The 16,243-nt window shown below is 37.5% G+C and overlaps 5 protein-coding genes across 5 annotated transcripts; 2 read left to right on the plus strand and 3 right to left on the minus strand.

The window, feature by feature from the left end:
- Positions 1-54: 54 nt before the first annotated feature.
- On the minus strand, positions 55-2,585 carry LOC125203315 (PTI1-like tyrosine-protein kinase At3g15890). Its single transcript, XM_048101631.1, has 4 exons — positions 2,158-2,585; positions 1,873-2,020; positions 908-1,170; positions 55-832 (listed from the first exon to the last, which is right to left on the minus strand). Exons 1-4 carry the CDS (start codon positions 2,199-2,201, stop codon positions 226-228), a joined length of 1,062 nt encoding a protein of 353 aa, XP_047957588.1. The 5' UTR covers positions 2,202-2,585; the 3' UTR covers positions 55-225.
- Positions 2,586-3,994: 1,409 nt separating this feature from the next.
- Positions 3,995-7,281, minus strand: LOC125203762 (protein YIPF1 homolog). The gene is made up of 6 exons (XM_048102200.1): positions 7,141-7,281; positions 7,003-7,045; positions 6,833-6,913; positions 6,181-6,367; positions 4,554-4,821; positions 3,995-4,414 (listed from the first exon to the last, which is right to left on the minus strand). The coding sequence occupies exons 1-6, from the start codon at positions 7,195-7,197 to the stop codon at positions 4,208-4,210; spliced, it is 843 nt and encodes a 280-aa protein (XP_047958157.1). The 5' UTR covers positions 7,198-7,281; the 3' UTR covers positions 3,995-4,207.
- Positions 7,282-7,766: 485 nt separating this feature from the next.
- On the plus strand, positions 7,767-9,579 carry LOC125204631 (SNF1-related protein kinase regulatory subunit gamma-like PV42a). Its single transcript, XM_048103338.1, has 3 exons — positions 7,767-8,192; positions 8,580-8,931; positions 9,114-9,579. The coding sequence occupies exons 1-3, from the start codon at positions 7,786-7,788 to the stop codon at positions 9,447-9,449; spliced, it is 1,095 nt and encodes a 364-aa protein (XP_047959295.1). The 5' UTR covers positions 7,767-7,785; the 3' UTR covers positions 9,450-9,579.
- A 594-nt stretch (positions 9,580-10,173) lies between these two features.
- On the plus strand, positions 10,174-12,530 carry LOC125208152 (phosphatidylcholine:diacylglycerol cholinephosphotransferase 1-like). Its single transcript, XM_048107726.1, has 3 exons — positions 10,174-10,898; positions 11,374-11,511; positions 12,070-12,530. The coding sequence occupies exons 1-3, from the start codon at positions 10,527-10,529 to the stop codon at positions 12,400-12,402; spliced, it is 843 nt and encodes a 280-aa protein (XP_047963683.1). The 5' UTR covers positions 10,174-10,526; the 3' UTR covers positions 12,403-12,530.
- Positions 12,531-14,361: 1,831 nt separating this feature from the next.
- On the minus strand, positions 14,362-16,184 carry LOC125205439 (protein POST-ILLUMINATION CHLOROPHYLL FLUORESCENCE INCREASE, chloroplastic). The gene is made up of 7 exons (XM_048104366.1): positions 16,027-16,184; positions 15,535-15,658; positions 15,373-15,457; positions 15,212-15,290; positions 15,024-15,137; positions 14,719-14,942; positions 14,362-14,637 (listed from the first exon to the last, which is right to left on the minus strand). The coding sequence occupies exons 1-7, from the start codon at positions 16,118-16,120 to the stop codon at positions 14,515-14,517; spliced, it is 843 nt and encodes a 280-aa protein (XP_047960323.1). The 5' UTR covers positions 16,121-16,184; the 3' UTR covers positions 14,362-14,514.
- Between the last annotated feature and the right edge of the window lie 59 nt (positions 16,185-16,243).

The following is a 16,243-nucleotide window of genomic DNA, read 5'->3' on the forward strand; positions in this document are numbered from 1 at the left end:
TTTAGATATTTCAACAAACATTCGATCATAATTCATGATATTATACACCATTGATTCAATAATCAATCCAAGAAAGCACAACAAACTCAATCATCGTTTCGATTCTTTCAACTTACAAATTTCTGTTTCATACCAAAAATCAACGATCAAATGGGACAAAAAAGAAAAGAGGAAAAAAAAAACAATAATTTTTACAAGCCATAGATAACTGCTCAATCTCCAACCTTAAACATTTTCGATTTCTTGATTCTGTTCTTTCTCATCTGAGACAGATTCACAGCTGTCATCTGCAGCAGGAGGGCTCTTGAACATTTCATCACTCTCTAACGCAGCAAACTTCTCCTTGTCTCCTTTGAGCAGTTCCACCACCTCAAGCATCGTCGGTCTCTTCTCCGGCTGACTATGCGCACAGATCAGTCCGACCAAGACGACCCTCTTCAGCTCCTCTTCGTTGTACTTACCATCAAGCCTCGCGTCTGCAAGTTCGCTGAACTTCCGTTCGCAAGCCAAGGGCAGAGCCCAGTCTGTGATCGGGCGTTTCATCGTTGAACTGAGCTTCTCTAGTGGCTTCTTGCCACTAGCAAGCTCGAGCAGGAGAATGCCGAAACTGTACACATCACAGCTCTCGGATGCCTTGCCTAACATCGCGTACTCTGGGGCAAGGTAGCCAAGAGTACCCTTGACCCTCGTGGTCACATGCGTCGCGCCATCGGGTATAAACTTTGCAAATCCGAAATCAGCAACTTGAGCTTTGAAGTCGGAATCTAGCAGCACGTTGCTGGCTTTGATGTCTCTGTGGATTATGTGTGGGGTAGCATAATGGTGCAGATAGCTGGAATTGAACAAGAGTTAGCCTGGAAGGAGGAATATGATAATTGAGTGAGCAAAAGTCGTTATGAGTACTTACACGATGCCCTCAGCAGCACCGAGAGCAATGTTCATCCGCCTTGTCCAGTCGAGATGACTTTCAGCAGAGTGTTGGCCGTGAAGATGTGACAGTAAGCTCAGATTGGTCATGTAGTCATAGACAATCAGACGCTCTTGCCCTTCAGCACAATAGCCGCGTAAAGTGAGCAAATTTTTGTGCTGTACACGAGCAAGTATCTCGACTTCAACAGAAAACTCAACCTCTGCCTTGTTACTCCATGATTTTAACCTTTTTACAGCAATCTGTTCGGAGATGAAAGAGATAAATCAAACATCTAGCTCAGCATGACGTTCACGTTTTCAGAAAGGGAACTTTGAAAATGTTGACTATTTGATCACATAATCAACCTTTACACTATTGCACATTCAGTATATTGTCATTGCCTAATCACGTCTACCATGTTGATTTCAATAACATCTCTATTTGGTAGTAATTTAAAGGTTTCCAAAAAAAATACTAATATCAAATGAAGGCAAGAATAGGAGTATCACTGAAGAAACATTAGCCGTAAACATACTTTCCTGAAAAGACTATCTAAGTAAAATTAAACACGAATACATATTCCTAAAAGGCCTCATAAATACACATGAAATGAAAGTTGAAGAATGACCTCAGTCACTAATGAGCACAACACAGCTACAACCAAAACAAGTAAGCACAAAGGCAAGAATAGCAAATAGGAGAAAAAGGCACCCAAAGGCCGTGATGCACAGGGCACGCGAAAACCATTTTAACGAAAACTAAGAATCCTAATACAGTTGTTTTCATTGATAGTAAATCCCATAAACCGATAAACAGTCTAACTATTGGCAAATCACATATGTCTTGGAACCCATAGTTAAATTATCATAACCAAACAGAACCATAAACTAACACTCTCCAACAACAGTGGAATACTATAATGAGAAACTAGACGAAAATGATGAAAGGCAAGGCCGTCTTACTTGAGAACCATCCCATAGCTGACCCCAATAAACACTGCCAAATCCACCTTCTCCAAGCTTGTTATCATAGTTGAAATTGTTTGTAGCCAATTGCAATTCTTTCAGAGAAAAAATCCTCCATGCTGTCTCCTTTTTCCCTTGGTTTTTCCTATATAAATTACAGAGGAAAATGAAAATGAAAATGCTAAAAATCAGTAAAATGAATCGAATTGAGGGGTAGCTCAAATTCAAGTAAAGAAAGAGCAATAGAAACAAACATTGACCCATATAAACTGAACTACTTACCGATCTGAACCCCTACCACAGCAAAAAAATGAGAAGAAATCCATAAACCTTTACACAACAGAATCCCCCCTTTTCTGCAGATTTTTCACCGGAACTTGTTTAAGCTCAATAGCGCCGCCATGACTGAAAAACCATCACTTGAGCAAAGCTACAAAGTTCAAAATGGAGAATTTATTCGTTTTGAGAGCGATCGTGGTGAGGGAGCAGATGCTTTGCTTGCGACAACGATTGAGCAAAGAAAAAAAATTAGAATTGACAAAAGTAGGGAGGTTTATAATAAATCGAGATAACGAGAAAGATGGAGCTGATTGGGTATGCTCTGTGTAGGAGAGAGAGAGAGAGAGAGAGATGTCGTTCTCTTGTTTTTGAAGTTTGCTTGAATGATTATTGGAGCTTTCCTCTTCCAGAATTCGAAAATTCCCACTGCTTCTCTACTTTTTCTTCCAGCTTTTAAAAAACCAATTATTTACTGTTCTTATATAATGGAAAATAAAATGGATGGAGTATTATTCTACAAAAATAAAAATATTATAATGTCTCATTACAGAGAGCAAGTCCATCTACTTTATGGGAGGGTCGGTGGTTATATTATATATTTAAAATATAAAATGAAGTTGGAATAATAAAGTGTGAATTAGCACAATTTCAAGACACAAAATGTAGACATCCTTTGTCCAAATTTAAACATTTCACACAAATTTGAAGAAATTATTATATGATGTAGCGGTTGGTGGTACCTTTCAGACATTATTATTGAATAATATCACCACATAACAGTTTGAGCAATCAATTAATTATTTAAATACTAAAATGACTAAGTTACGTGACGAGCAGCAACACCTAATCCATTGTAATGTGTTTTGAATTTTCTAAATAATCATGTTGAGATTACAATTGAACATATCTATAGCTAACATGTTTACTCCTTAATAAGGAGGTTGGAAATTTGAATATTTTAATAAAATTAATTTTGTGGTGTGTGTGAGAGAGTGTTATTTCTTCATATAGTTGTACACTTGTACAGAAAAAATCATCCAGGAATGATAAAAAAAAAATCAAGTTTCAAAGTAGCTATGGACCTGTGGTCAATCGTCCTATGCTTTATTTAATTATTTTCATTTTTTTCTTTTCTTGTTTCTAGTAGGAAACATTTAGATGACCGTCGACCGTTAGTTTTTAACGGAAATGTTGACGGAGGACTAAAATGATCAAATTTTCATATGTTCAGGACCACAAAATCCAAAAGATAATATTTATGACCAAAAGCGTAAAATAATCATATGTTCAGGACCAACTTTGGTCTTTACTCTAAAATAAATCAATAAATTTGGCCATTCGGATACGGAAGTTTTCTAACTGGTTTTCTGGTTTTTCTACCTTTTTCTGTTGCATAGATTTTATATATACTCCTAGTTTTCCATTAAAGCTAAAAACTTGTCCAGAAAAAAGAACTCCTAACACTGAAATTAATTTTTTCGGTAATATCTTAATTAACGGAGTCTTAGTTTATGATTGAATGTAATGAACATGCGAATATTCTGAGAAACAAAGTGAGTTAAATGAAGACAAAAAAGTTTAATTGATGAGATGCAACCAAAAGCATATGGATATGGGACAAATAACACAACAATAAATAATTATGATTCCCTCTCAACAAATACCAATCCACACACTTTGTGAGTTGAAGAGAATTAAGAAATAGTAATCGTGGGCATAAATTAAGTAAGAACCCTACACACTTTTGTGCTTTTAATTTATAAATAAATAAAATCTCACACATTTTTCATTTACATCTAATACATATACTACTAGTAAAGCCCCAAAAACAAAACCAACATCTCAATAGGGTAAATTTGATTGAATTCAAGGTATATATTGAGTATTCACATTTTGATCCATTAAAACACGTACAACACCGTCAAAAATGAATGATTATGGTATATTCCATCCAACTTACAATTAGCATATAGTAGTAGTAGATTTTTGAAAAAATGAAGTCCACAACTCTCTCTCTCTCTCTCTCTCTTTCTCTCTATGATCACAATTACGGTTATACTGAGATGGTGAACAGATAGAGTTTAAGCACCAAAGCAAGAGCCAGCTGCAACAAGAAGATACCAGCAACAATGAGGAACCATCTCTCACCGGCAGACTTTATGTGGTTTCTCAGGTTGAGGGCAACGAATGAAGCGGACATGAAGCCAGCTACACCAGCGACTACCCATCTCACGATTTCCTGAGGTATAACAGATAAACACTGCAACAAAAACCCAAAAAATAATGTTTATATCTCAACAATAGAGCCACTCAACAAACAGCAGACAAGAAGAGACACTCTCCAAGCTCAAACGGATCAAACCATTAACCATGCGAAGAAAGATGCAACTTTATCTTACCATAGCAGGAATGAAGACAAACAGTGAGTAGCCATACAGACAGAGGAGATGGACGAAGCCGGATGGAGCGGAGAAGTATTTCAGGATTAAATACAAGGCAAGAGGCACTATAGAGACATAGCCGTAAAATAGACCAGCAGACCAGGTCATCAGATTAATATCGTAGTCCCATTCTTTTTTCTGCACTTTGTGTGCTATATAAGTAACAAATGTTCCAATGGAAGCTGCCACAAATATCAAGGTAGTGCAGATCCAGAAAGGCCCGTACCTGTAAACAGAAAGAACAATAAAAGTCAAGATTCGGCATGTGCCTCCGGTTGCTAATCTTGTTACTGCAGTCCAGAAACAGAATCAAACTACGGGGGGAATATGATGTTTCGTAGGCATGCTATACTAAAGGCATTATGAGATAGTGATAAGGAACACATGAGGCATGTTGTAACAGGTTTTTAAAGACAGCGTCCTATGAGAATCAGTATTACACAAACATTAAATACTGAATTCATTGTTCGAGATCAGAATGGTAAAGCTGGACCACAGATATAGAGGTACTGTAGATGTCAAAATTGCATGTAAGATCATATGATTATATGTACTCTGCCAAAGCATATACCAACTACTAAGTTAAAAACATCAATCCCATTCCCATCACAATGTTTATCTACAAAATGACGACACAAGTTGCAATCACAAGTAAAGAACTATTCTGTCACTTCTCTAATTTTCTCCATAAGAATATTGTTGATATGAAATTAAGGATAAAATTTCGATATAATGTGGCATACATCCAAATATACTAATCCTATCAAGTTGATTCGATGGAGCAAATCACGAGCTAAATCAAGCATTACTTAGGAGACTAGGATATAACAGCCAAAACAGATAGGAAAATTACAGTGGGGAGACATTCAAATACTATCTCCTTGCGAGTTTCAGTATATCGCCACAAATCTGGAAATTTATTCACTCTTTCCTGATATCATCATAGCTTATAGGAGTTTTGGAATGGTATAATACTATAAGGGAAAATACTAAATTAATTCATGCCCCATACTTTCCTTATTTAAACTGATACACCCTAATGTATGTTTATTACAACAAAGAACAAACTACTCATTTTATTTTTAACTTTTACCCCACTCAACTCAGCAGTCAGAATTCCATGTGGATAACAGCATGGAAATCCTTAGTCTTTGTGCAAATGGCAGATACCTTTTTTAACCCTAAAAAGATTCTAAAAGACAAAGCAGTTATAGACTTATAGGTAAAATTGCTCATGGTATATGGCAAATGGTCCTCATCATGGAAATTTTACAACATCCAATTGAGTCAAGAATGAATAGGTTCATGAATGCATGATTGAAATGAAACAACCCAAATGACATTGTTCGGTTCTTAGTAGGAGAATCCCTGCAACCTTTTCTCTTGAGGGATATATGCAAAAATAAACAAGTCAATATACAAAGATTATCCATCAGAAATACGTTCTTAATTAATTCCCGACTCCACGAATTTTTTCACCTCTATAGTGGGGAAGATATATAAACCTTGCAGTTTAAGTCCTTGCTTGTGTAAACTAAAACCAATGGACACAGAGTAAGAGAAGCGTGTCATATAGCAAACTCACAAATCTGGGTTATTAGCAGTCTTTTCAGAGAAGCTTCCATTGAAAGGAAACAGCGAATCTTTTATCCTTTCCAAAACATCAGCTGTATCAACATCAAAATAGGGCTTGTACGCAGCAATTGTGAACGACCGAAACCAACCGCTTTGCTGAGGTTCGTCAGAACCAGCCGCTGGTTTTCCAAATGAATCTAAATCAAGAAAGACCATACATTGTGAATTACTAATTTGGAATCAAAAGCAACAGAAATAAATTACTCTTACTGATCTAAGGAAGTCAGGCACAGCCAAACAGAGAAAAAACTTGCATTAAGAAGCTACAAAGCCGCAGACTACCTTCATACATCTCCTATGTTATTTCACTGATCTTGTTAATAGCACTAACATATTGATTACATAAACAGAACAACCTAATTCAAAGTATCACAACACAGTTTAATAAGTATGTAGCAGTGAATCTTTAAGTTTAGGATCATAGCACAATTCACAACAGCCAAATCACTCAAAACTGATAACTAACAAATCTGCAGCAGTTCAAATAATCCAATCACGACAAAATTAAATTACGAAACTCAAGAGCAGCTCAAGCATCCCATTCAAAGCATAACGCAAAATAGTCAATCACATACTTAAAACTCAATAAATGAGAAAAATACCATCGGCATCACGAGGAGGTTGTGCGGCACCGGATATTTTCCCCTGAGCTCCGGAAGGCGGAAATGTCTGAAGACTGGAATCTGGACACAATATCGTCATGCAAACTATACATCAGAACCATCGAATTCCCATGGGAAGAAAAAAAAAATAGGTGGAAAATGAAAATTACCAGCAAATTTGACGGCAACATGCGCCGGCGAATCGGCGACTGCCTGCAACAATATCGACACCAACAAATCTATGAATCGGCATATAGAAGAATAACTAGATAGGTAAAATCAGATCTAGCAAGAGAGAAACAATATACCGGAACAGATCCGCCAACATTTTGATTGTCTATGGAAGTGTAATTGCCGGACATCATCTTGACAAATCGATTCGTTTGTAGCCGAATTACACTCTGTATCTAATGTGTTTGATGTGTTTTCAGCTGAAGATCTGAGATTGGGGCATACACATTGAAAAAATCATTTTAATTACTCCCTATTTTTTATTTAGAGGGCCCCACACTAAGTAAACTTTGTATAGTACAGTAATTTTTTTGTCTGAAAGAAATACTACTAGTAATTTTTTACAATACGTCATCAAATAAATTGAGAATTAGTTTTAATTATTTTACAAAATTCATGTTGTAAATATTGCCTTAGTCCTGGAATTCATATCTTATGTTTCTACGTTTGTTATTTTAAGTTCAAACTTTATAGGAATAGTTATTATTTTTAAGGAATTTTCATCACATTTTTTTTTCGTAGCTGGATAAAAATTCAACAGAACTATTTAATTAAATAAATAGGTTTCCAATATTCAGAATTTATTGGAAGAGACACGTGTCAAGAGTAGAAGTGTGAGGAAATTGAAGAAGTTGACACGTCCTCTGAAATTCAGAATTTGGAGATGAGATATATATTTCCATTTCCACAAGCAGAAGAAGCATATAAATCCATCGATTTGAATGAATCTGGAAAAGCAAAAAATGCAAGGCGAAGGGAGACGCATGCTTGGGGAGACGAAAGTGAGCGATCTGATCACGAACAAGAAAAGGCTGGTGGAGGTGCCCTACACCGCTTCCCTAGCCGACACAATCAACGCCCTCATGGCCAACCGGATCCTGGCCGCCCCGGTAGCCGCCCCGCCGGGTCACTGGATCGGGGCGGGCGGGTCCATGATCATGGAGTCCGATAAGCAGACCGGGGTGGCTAGGAAGCATTATATCGGGATGGTCACCATGCTCGATGTGCTCGCTCACATCGCCGGAAACGGCCCCGAGGATCTCCACCGTCGGATGCAAGTTCCCGTTTCCTCGATTATCGGCCATTGCATCGAGAGCCTCACATTGTGGACGATCAATACTAATACTCAGTAATCTCTCACAATTACAAATTAATACTAGTATGAAATTCATCAATTATTTCCTAGCATGTCCTTTAATTTATGCTTTCTAACAGCTTCAATTTTGGTATCGAATGACATGTAAAACAGATTTATTTTTTCATAATTCCTAGCTAGCATCTTGTTTGCTCTCATACTCCTATATCTTGCTAGAGCATGTCATTATATTCGTTATTTTTATGCTTCGTGTGATGAAATGGAATCCGTATTTTGAAGGGAGGATTGTTCTAATCCTAATACTATGATTAGATCTGTATTTGGTCCATGTCTAGTAGCCGGCCTACACATGAATGGTAATGATTTGAATGAGGTGTAGTGTTTATTGTAATGTATGTTGATTGTTTGAATGAATGGCAGCATAACAGACTGCATGGAAGTGTTCTGTAAAGGGATACATCGAGCTTTAGTTCCTGTTGACAGCCAAATGGAAAACATAGCTGGTGTGGAGCTCATGGAATCTGCATCTAGCTATCATATGCTTACCCAGATGGATCTCCTCAGATTCTTGAAGAACCACGAACACGATCTCCAACCTCTCCTTCAACGCCCCATCGCCCAACTTGGAGCCATCGTTGATGCTGTTGTTGGTGTCTCCAAGAAAACCAAAGTGATGGATGCTATAATTTCCATGAACAAAGCTGCTCTTAACGCTGTACCCATTCTTGAATCTACTGGCGCCGTTAATGTGGATCACACAAAGCTTATAGATGTAACTTCCTTCTTCCCATCTTGAAACTTGATTAATTTTTAAGCTTATTTGAGTTTTAACTTTAGTTTGACATCAAAAGAAATCTTGTCAAGAAATAGCTGTGAAATGTGTTCTGTCTTCTTGAACCCTCGGATGACTAACCGTTGAATTGTGACATTAGTTGATTGTGTGAAATGGGTCAGGGTAAAGGCAGGAAGCCTGTGGGAACATTTTCGGCCACGGATCTGCGAGGATGCCCGATATCAGTGCTGCAATCGTGCTTGCATGTGAGCGTGATGGAGTTCATCAACAAACTATCAGAGATCCCACAGCACGAGTCCTCTGGCCTGAGGAACTCCACAGACGAGCTCATAACCTGCCGGCCCGAGTCCAAGCTCGGGGAGGTGGTGGACAAGGTTGTGAGCAACCACGTGCATCGAGCTTGGGTTGTCGATGAATCAGGTATGCTCACTGGAGTCGTCTCCCTCACCGATATCATCAAAGTGATTCGAGTTTGGTTGCTATCGGACCGCACTTGATGAGATTTTGATACACACAGTGTCTTTTGGGTAATGTTGTTTTTTGTAGAGTTGTCAAGTTTCCACTTTTATGTTTGGTTTGTTAAACGTACATATCCTGCTTATTTTAATTGGCTGTTTTTGTTTTGTATTTCAATACTAACACACACTGTTTTTTCACCATGAAGAAAAATGGTTTCCTTTTACCGCGTTATCGTTGAGACTAAAATCCTTAATTTATTCTCGATCTATTGGTTAGATTTCACTAATCGATTAAGTAAATTTCCGTTTGCTTTCAAAGAAATTTAATATAGAAAATTAAGAGAGTCTAGATAGGAACTAAGGAATACTAATTACAATATGGAATATGGAAAATCACAGACCATGCTACTAAAATCAAAATCTAATGGTAGAGGCTTCCAATATGAAAGAAAAAATGGCCGGTGCTGGAAATTTCAGACAATAGCCACGAGGAAAATTTCACATTTTTCTACTCTTAACATGTTGAGATGATTATTACTATATGAGTTTTGACATTTCGTCCCAACACAAAAACTCTATAAAAAAAGTCAAAGTACATGGTTGAATAGTAGAGATCTATTCATTCTCAATTAAAGACTAGATTAGTAGATCTATTTTTAAAATTCTAAAATTAGCAAGATGACTAATCACTTGGATCTCCTTGTCTTGAACACAAAAAATAAAAAAAAAAAACAAACATTTGAAATTCAAAGTTTATATGGTTAAAGCAAATAAAAGGGTTAAAGAGAGTGAGAAGCGTTCATAATATTTTTTTACAACATTGATTACATCACATCCTATCACTTACGTCCTAATCCTATAATACCATTGATCATGAATTTATTCTGATTATTCAATTTCATAAAGTTATTTGAGATTGTAGACGCGTCACAAAAACCTCTTCAATTTTGAAAAGTGACAAGTCCGCAGTGCAACTCTCTCCGCCCCAATCTCTCTCTATCTCTCACACACACTGACAAATCTTCACACACAGCGGCCTCGTGCGCTCCGTCATCTCCTATATATTCATCCACCACCACTTCTTCCCCAGGCTTATCTGATCTCCCAAACCTCCAGATGAACGGAATCAGCACCACCACCCGCGTGCGTTCGCCCCCCAGCGCCAAATCCAAACCCGCAACAGACCACTTCTCCCTCTCCGCCCCGGATCCAGACATGCTCAAGAAGAAATCATTCCCCGCCAGGAGCCTCTCCGACGCCCATTTCCTGAAATGGACGGCGGCGGACGCGCTGGGGCTGCTGCGCCACCACCCCTTGCCCTGCGCCTTCGCCGTCTCCCTCCTCTTCTTCATGGCCCTCGAATACACCCTCCGCATGATCCCTCCCATGGCCCCGCCCTTCGATCTCGGCTTCGCCGCCACCGCCACCCTCCACCGCCTCCTCTCCGCCCGCCCCGCCCTTAACACGCTTCTCGCTGCCCTCAACACGGTATCTCCCTTTCTCTATTCAATGCATTTCAATTTCTGGACATGCAAACACATCAAATCAAATCAAACTGCCCCTTTTTTCTCTTGATGTTGATTTGCATTCTCTCTCTCGTTAATTTTTTATTTTATTATTTTTTCTTAGTTCTTTGATGTTGATATCGTCAAAGGTGTAAATGAGCTGTATCTTTCCTGTTATTACTCTTCTTTCGAATTTGGGGATTAGGGTTTGGAATTTGGGATATCTCACTTTCACAAGACTATACTTTTATACATTTTTCTTCATACTTCCTATTATTCATTTGGCCATTTGGGCAAAGAGGAAAAGAAGAATGCTGCCATTGCCTTAAATTTCAACTGATTCTGGTTTTATCTTTAGTTGGGCAAGCTTTTCAATTTTTCTTACTTTTGTTGATTGTGTAAAAGGGCATGGATTTTGGAAGTTACTAATATTACAATACTTGAATTTGGGGAGTTAGGTTTTTGTTGGGATGCAGACAACATATATTATATGGACATGGGTGATTGAGGGAAGGCCAAGAGCCACCATTTCAGCACTCTTCATGTTCACATGTAGAGGAATTCTTGGATACGCCACACAGCTTCCTTTGCCTCAGGTTCTCTTTTAAATATGATTATCATCATTTCCCCGTTCTTTAAATATTATATTTATACATTATTATAATCTTGGACTTGTATACCGAGGAGCATTGACCTCATGTCACCACAATCACATTAATTAGGTGCAATTAATCATGGTTCAATACAGTATCATTATTAAAGAATTATTGAAATTTAACTCATTGTTGAGTAGCTGGATATAAATCAAGGGGTTTTGTGCTGTGTCTGCCAAGAATCAAGTGGTGGACATAAAGCCAAGAATATCTATGTGTATATATATTTAATTCCATTAGCTCAACCCCATGTGTGACATGGGCCACATCTTGATTCATTTTAAAGATTCTGTTGTAGTTGTTGTTTGTCTTGAAGAAATGGACATCCCCAGTTAATGCAGATGTAGACCACATAAAATGCTCCAAAAATATTAAAGTTCTAATGAGTTTCAAATTGTATACATAGAAATTATAATCCCCATTTAATAAAGAGAAAACAGAGTAGAACAGAGGATCTGCTACTATGGATGTTGTTAATAAAAATTTGATTTTTCTTGGCAGGGATTCCTGGGTTCAGGCGCAGATTTTCCGGTGGGGAATGTGTCGTTTTTTCTGTTCTATTCGGGGCACGTTGCAGCCTCGGTGATCGCATCACAAGACATGAAACGAATGCAGAGATGGGAACTAGCTTACGCATTCGACATCCTCAACGTGTTGCAAGCGATCAGGCTGCTGACCACGAGAGGTCACTACACGATCGACCTGGCCGTGGGGGTCGGGGCGGGAATGCTGTTCGACTCCCTGGCCGGGAAGTATGAAGACAGCAAGATCACCAGAGCAGCTGCATTGTGTAGTGGCAATGGGAATGGTGGTTTGTACAAGTCTCACGAGTAGAGTGAAATTGTGTATTAGATGTTAAAACCAGAGTTGTTTGAAATGCATGATTTGTGATGATGACATGACATGTCTTATGCAAGTCAAGAGTTTTGTTCGTATATAAAAACCATCTGAGTTGAGTCTTACCTAATTGCAGAAATAATTTCTAATTCGGGGCTAAAAAACTGCATAACATTATTATTATTAGTATGGTTAACTTGTTACACATTTACATTAGATTATTTAGATGCCAATATACTTTTTTTCTAAAGCTGAGAAAATATGTAGTCTCAGGCTCTCATTTCATCCACAGCAAAATAAACAATTCATTAAATTTTATCCCTGCTCTTCTTTACTCTCTCATTTAATATAATCCATCGAATTTAAATAAAAAAGACGTATGGAAAAGGATAAGTTAGGTGGCCCAACTACTCAAATGAAATATCTTGAGGCCAAATTTCCCATTGTGTAATCATTTAATTTATGGACGAATTAATCAATTCAATAACTATCAACACCTATTGGGGTAAACAAAAGGGAAAAACTAAATTTATTTAAATTAATTGGCACTAAAGACGTCAATTGTTAATTTTAGACATTCATAAACGCCTTTTATACGATGACCATATTGGTATTTTTGTACAAAAAAAAGTCTCAAAATTGAGTAATTGAATTACAAGTGGAAAAAGTTCAGCGTTTAGGTCCAAACGTGGCCTTAATTTGACAGGGGAGTTATATTTTCTCCTAAACATAAAAATTCCCTTATAAATAAATCGTTAAACAATTAACGAATGAAATTTGTTTTCTTGGGAACCCAAAACACGCAATTGTGTTAAACAAATGTGTAGCCGATTAAAACGTGATCTAATGGGAAAGGTTTTCCTTCAACATTCTGCTTTAGTGGTTACTTAGCTTCCTGGCTTTCTGTTTTTTTTCCCTCTTTTTGGTTATTTGATTCTAAGAAATTGACTAATAGCATCTCCAACTTTTTATTCTAGACTCCCACCATTTACACTAAACTCAAAATTAAAAGAATATTTTCTATTATATGCCTTTTGTACTCACAAAAATTGAAAAAAAAAATTGTTTTGATTTAAGTGTATATAGATATTTTTTACTCAAAAATAAAAAAGGGATTGGTTATTGAGTATCATTGAAGCTAATTATGTATCCCATTTTAGGTTTTAGTGTACCGATCTAACTCCTATTCAACTAAAATCCCCTAGTAACATCTTATGACGATCTTAATTTCTCTAAAACCGTCAAATCGGCTTTGGTTTTGTTTTTCATTAACATCATAGATACTGTATGTTCTCTTGGTTACTTCGATTTCTAATTATCTTTGGTGTGGATTGGATTTCACTTCCGTGACTTGTTATAATGCGCTATTGTGTTTTTCGTGATTGTTTGTTGGTTGTTATGATCGATCCTCTTACAACCATTTGTTATTTTTTCTTTTGCTTTTCTTTATTTATACGCAAATAATTTACTGTTAAATCATCAACTCGTTATATACATGTAACTCTTTTTTAACGTAAAAAAAAGGGCTTAAAGTCACTATTTGTTCCAACTCAAATCACAGATCCATAAGTAAAGATTACCAAAACTTGCGAAATCAATACGTTTCACCAACTTGCTCCACATTGAAGTAGTGGGGTCGGTTCAATTTTTACTCCAAATTTCTCATCTGTATCTTTGTTTCAAACTCAAGAAATCCACTATTTAACAATTTTGAAATCAATTACTCCTACTACATAATTTGCTTTACAAGATAAGTCTTGCCCCATACAATATACCACCACACACACACACACACTTCATTAGGAGGTTATGTTTTTTAATACTACTTACTTACTTAAAATGGATTACTAAAAACATAAATGAAAAAACTAATCAACACAACCACCTTAGGGCTTAGACTATGAACTGTGTTATTAAGGGAGTAGGAAGCTGTTTTTCATAATCTCAATTTAATGGTAGCTATGAATATGTGTATATTTCAAATGAAAGTGACTACTATTACATGGTGGGAATGTGAGATTATACATATATATATACAGACTAAAACATGAATTTGATACTTGTGTCTCAACATTGATCATGAGTGGAAACAAATGGGAACAAAGATGTCTATGAATCCTCAGAATCAGAGTAAGGAGGGCAAGAACCATCATCCACATTAGCCAGTGGATCAAACATAGGTGACCCTGGATCCATACACCCAGGCACCAAATCAAGATTGCACCTATCCCCCTGCATTCAACACACAACTTCTCATCAGAGGGACAGAGACAGAGATACATATATATCGAGAGAGATTCAACGATGACTTACGCCTTCGACTGATAAGTTTCCAACCATGGCACAGCTTGTCACCACCACATTAGTATCTGGAAATATAGCCTCTTCACATGCACCTTCTCTACTCAACTCCTCAGCAAGGCCCTCAGTGAAGAACTCCGTTGGTTTGTTCCTCCACGCCTTGGGCACTTGGAACTGCAGCCTGTAGGGGCCGTCCCACTCCACTCCATTTGTGAACGAGAATATCAAACTCGATGCTGCATAACCAACACAAGCTAGCTCAGACAAGTATCCACCATTTCAAAGCTAAGAAACTGCAGCGAAAGGTGGATGTATACCGTGCTTTGGGATGCATATTTGGATCGTGTAGTAAGGTGGGTCGGCTTTTCCCCTAACTTTCTTCAGCATTGCCCTTGGCTCCCCACCACACATAATAGGCTGGTTGAACCCTCCTGCAAAACCTCTATTCATCAATAAAACTACATCAGAAAAAAACTGCGTTACATTTTTAGATGTTAATAATCACCATTGAAAGCAACTCCATAGGCTTCATTAGGAACAAGATTTGCTGCAGCTGGATTGTAGAAAAGCTTCAGCCTCTCCCCCTATCAAATGCAGTAATAAGAAAGGAATACAAGAAGTTGTAAAAACTTGAAAAAGGACTAGTTTTGAGGGGCGTTTGCGTACTGCAGTAGGAGGCAAGCCGTTCATAGTTTTCCAGTACACGGGAGATCTTCCAAGATCGAATTCAGCCCACGAAGGAAGCACATATCTGGATAACGAGGTGAATACATCAATACAACGAGCAATCATATTACTACTAGTTAACGAATTTTTTCAAGAACTCACTCTTTAATTTCCTCAGCGGGAGGTGCTGCAACCAAAGCTGCAGCAGTGACTTTCCCACTGATCTTGCTCGACTTTCTCTTGATCGGATCACTGATTCGCACAGGAGCACCGAAGAATCTAACAGCTGCAGTTCAGCATAACGATGGTGTGAAGTTAATAAGGCCTCAATGCTATAGTAAAACACCATGAGATCACTCTTAAATCTTAATCCCTCTCTTTCTCACAGAAAAAGATTAAACCTTGATGAAACAGCCATACAAGGAAGAGATAGAGATCACTAAATCAGGTCTCAAACACTATATGTCAACTGATTCAAGAATATATATCAACATCAAGATTACATCCTTATTTCTTGAAGTGAAAGCTACAAATCAACACATCAACGCTTGTGTGAATCAAATCAATCTAGAAATATACCAACTGATTTTAACTTCATCACGAAGTGAAAAAAGAATAAGAATTGCATCAATCAAAAGCAAAAGATTGCATTACCATGTGATCTTGAAGGAACACCACCAGAAGTGGATGCAATTTGCTTAGAAGAATTGAAAAGTGATGCACTTGTAGTAGCAGTTGCTGCAGCCATTCTTGCAAGCTCAAGAAAATTTTGATTCAGATAAACAAAGATAGCATAATCTGGGAATTTAAAGGCAGCCACTCATAAACAAAATATCTCATATACAAGAAAATGACAAAAATGGTGCATATT

The sequence above is a fragment of the Salvia hispanica genome, chromosome 2, assembly GCF_023119035.1.
Source record: "Salvia hispanica cultivar TCC Black 2014 chromosome 2, UniMelb_Shisp_WGS_1.0, whole genome shotgun sequence".
In the NCBI taxonomy this organism is placed as follows: Eukaryota; Viridiplantae; Streptophyta; class Magnoliopsida; order Lamiales; family Lamiaceae; genus Salvia; species Salvia hispanica.

Coding starts and splice junctions, on each gene's coding strand:
- LOC125203315 (XM_048101631.1), bottom strand. CDS start 2,201: ATGGATTTCTTCTCATTTTTTTGCTGTGGTAGGGGTTCAGATCG. Junction 2,021..2,157: donor TGTGGTAGGGGTTCAGATCG/GTAAGTAGTTCA, acceptor TAATTTATATAG/GAAAAACCAAGGGAAAAAGG. Junction 833..907: donor GGTGCTGCTGAGGGCATCGT/GTAAGTACTCAT, acceptor GTTCAATTCCAG/CTATCTGCACCATTATGCTA.
- LOC125203762 (XM_048102200.1), bottom strand. CDS start 7,197: ATGATGTCCGGCAATTACACTTCCATAGACAATCAAAATGTTGGCGGA. Junction 4,822..6,180: donor ACTGCTAATAACCCAGATTT/GTGAGTTTGCTA, acceptor TTCTGTTTACAG/GTACGGGCCTTTCTGGATCT. Junction 4,415..4,553: donor TTGTCTTCATTCCTGCTATG/GTAAGATAAAGT, acceptor TTTTTGTTGCAG/TGTTTATCTGTTATACCTCA.
- LOC125204631 (XM_048103338.1), top strand. CDS start 7,786: ATGAATCTGGAAAAGCAAAAAATGCAAGGCGAAGGGAGACGCATGCTT. Junction 8,193..8,579: donor ACGATCAATACTAATACTCA/GTAATCTCTCAC, acceptor AATGAATGGCAG/CATAACAGACTGCATGGAAG. Junction 8,932..9,113: donor ATCACACAAAGCTTATAGAT/GTAACTTCCTTC, acceptor GAAATGGGTCAG/GGTAAAGGCAGGAAGCCTGT.
- LOC125208152 (XM_048107726.1), top strand. CDS start 10,527: ATGAACGGAATCAGCACCACCACCCGCGTGCGTTCGCCCCCCAGCGCC. Junction 10,899..11,373: donor TTCTCGCTGCCCTCAACACG/GTATCTCCCTTT, acceptor TTGGGGAGTTAG/GTTTTTGTTGGGATGCAGAC. Junction 11,512..12,069: donor CACAGCTTCCTTTGCCTCAG/GTTCTCTTTTAA, acceptor TTTTCTTGGCAG/GGATTCCTGGGTTCAGGCGC.
- LOC125205439 (XM_048104366.1), bottom strand. CDS start 16,120: ATGGCTGCAGCAACTGCTACTACAAGTGCATCACTTTTCAATTCTTCT. Junction 15,659..16,026: donor TGTTCCTTCAAGATCACATG/GTAATGCAATCT, acceptor GCTGAACTGCAG/CTGTTAGATTCTTCGGTGCT. Junction 15,458..15,534: donor CCCGCTGAGGAAATTAAAGA/GTGAGTTCTTGA, acceptor CTCGTTATCCAG/ATATGTGCTTCCTTCGTGGG.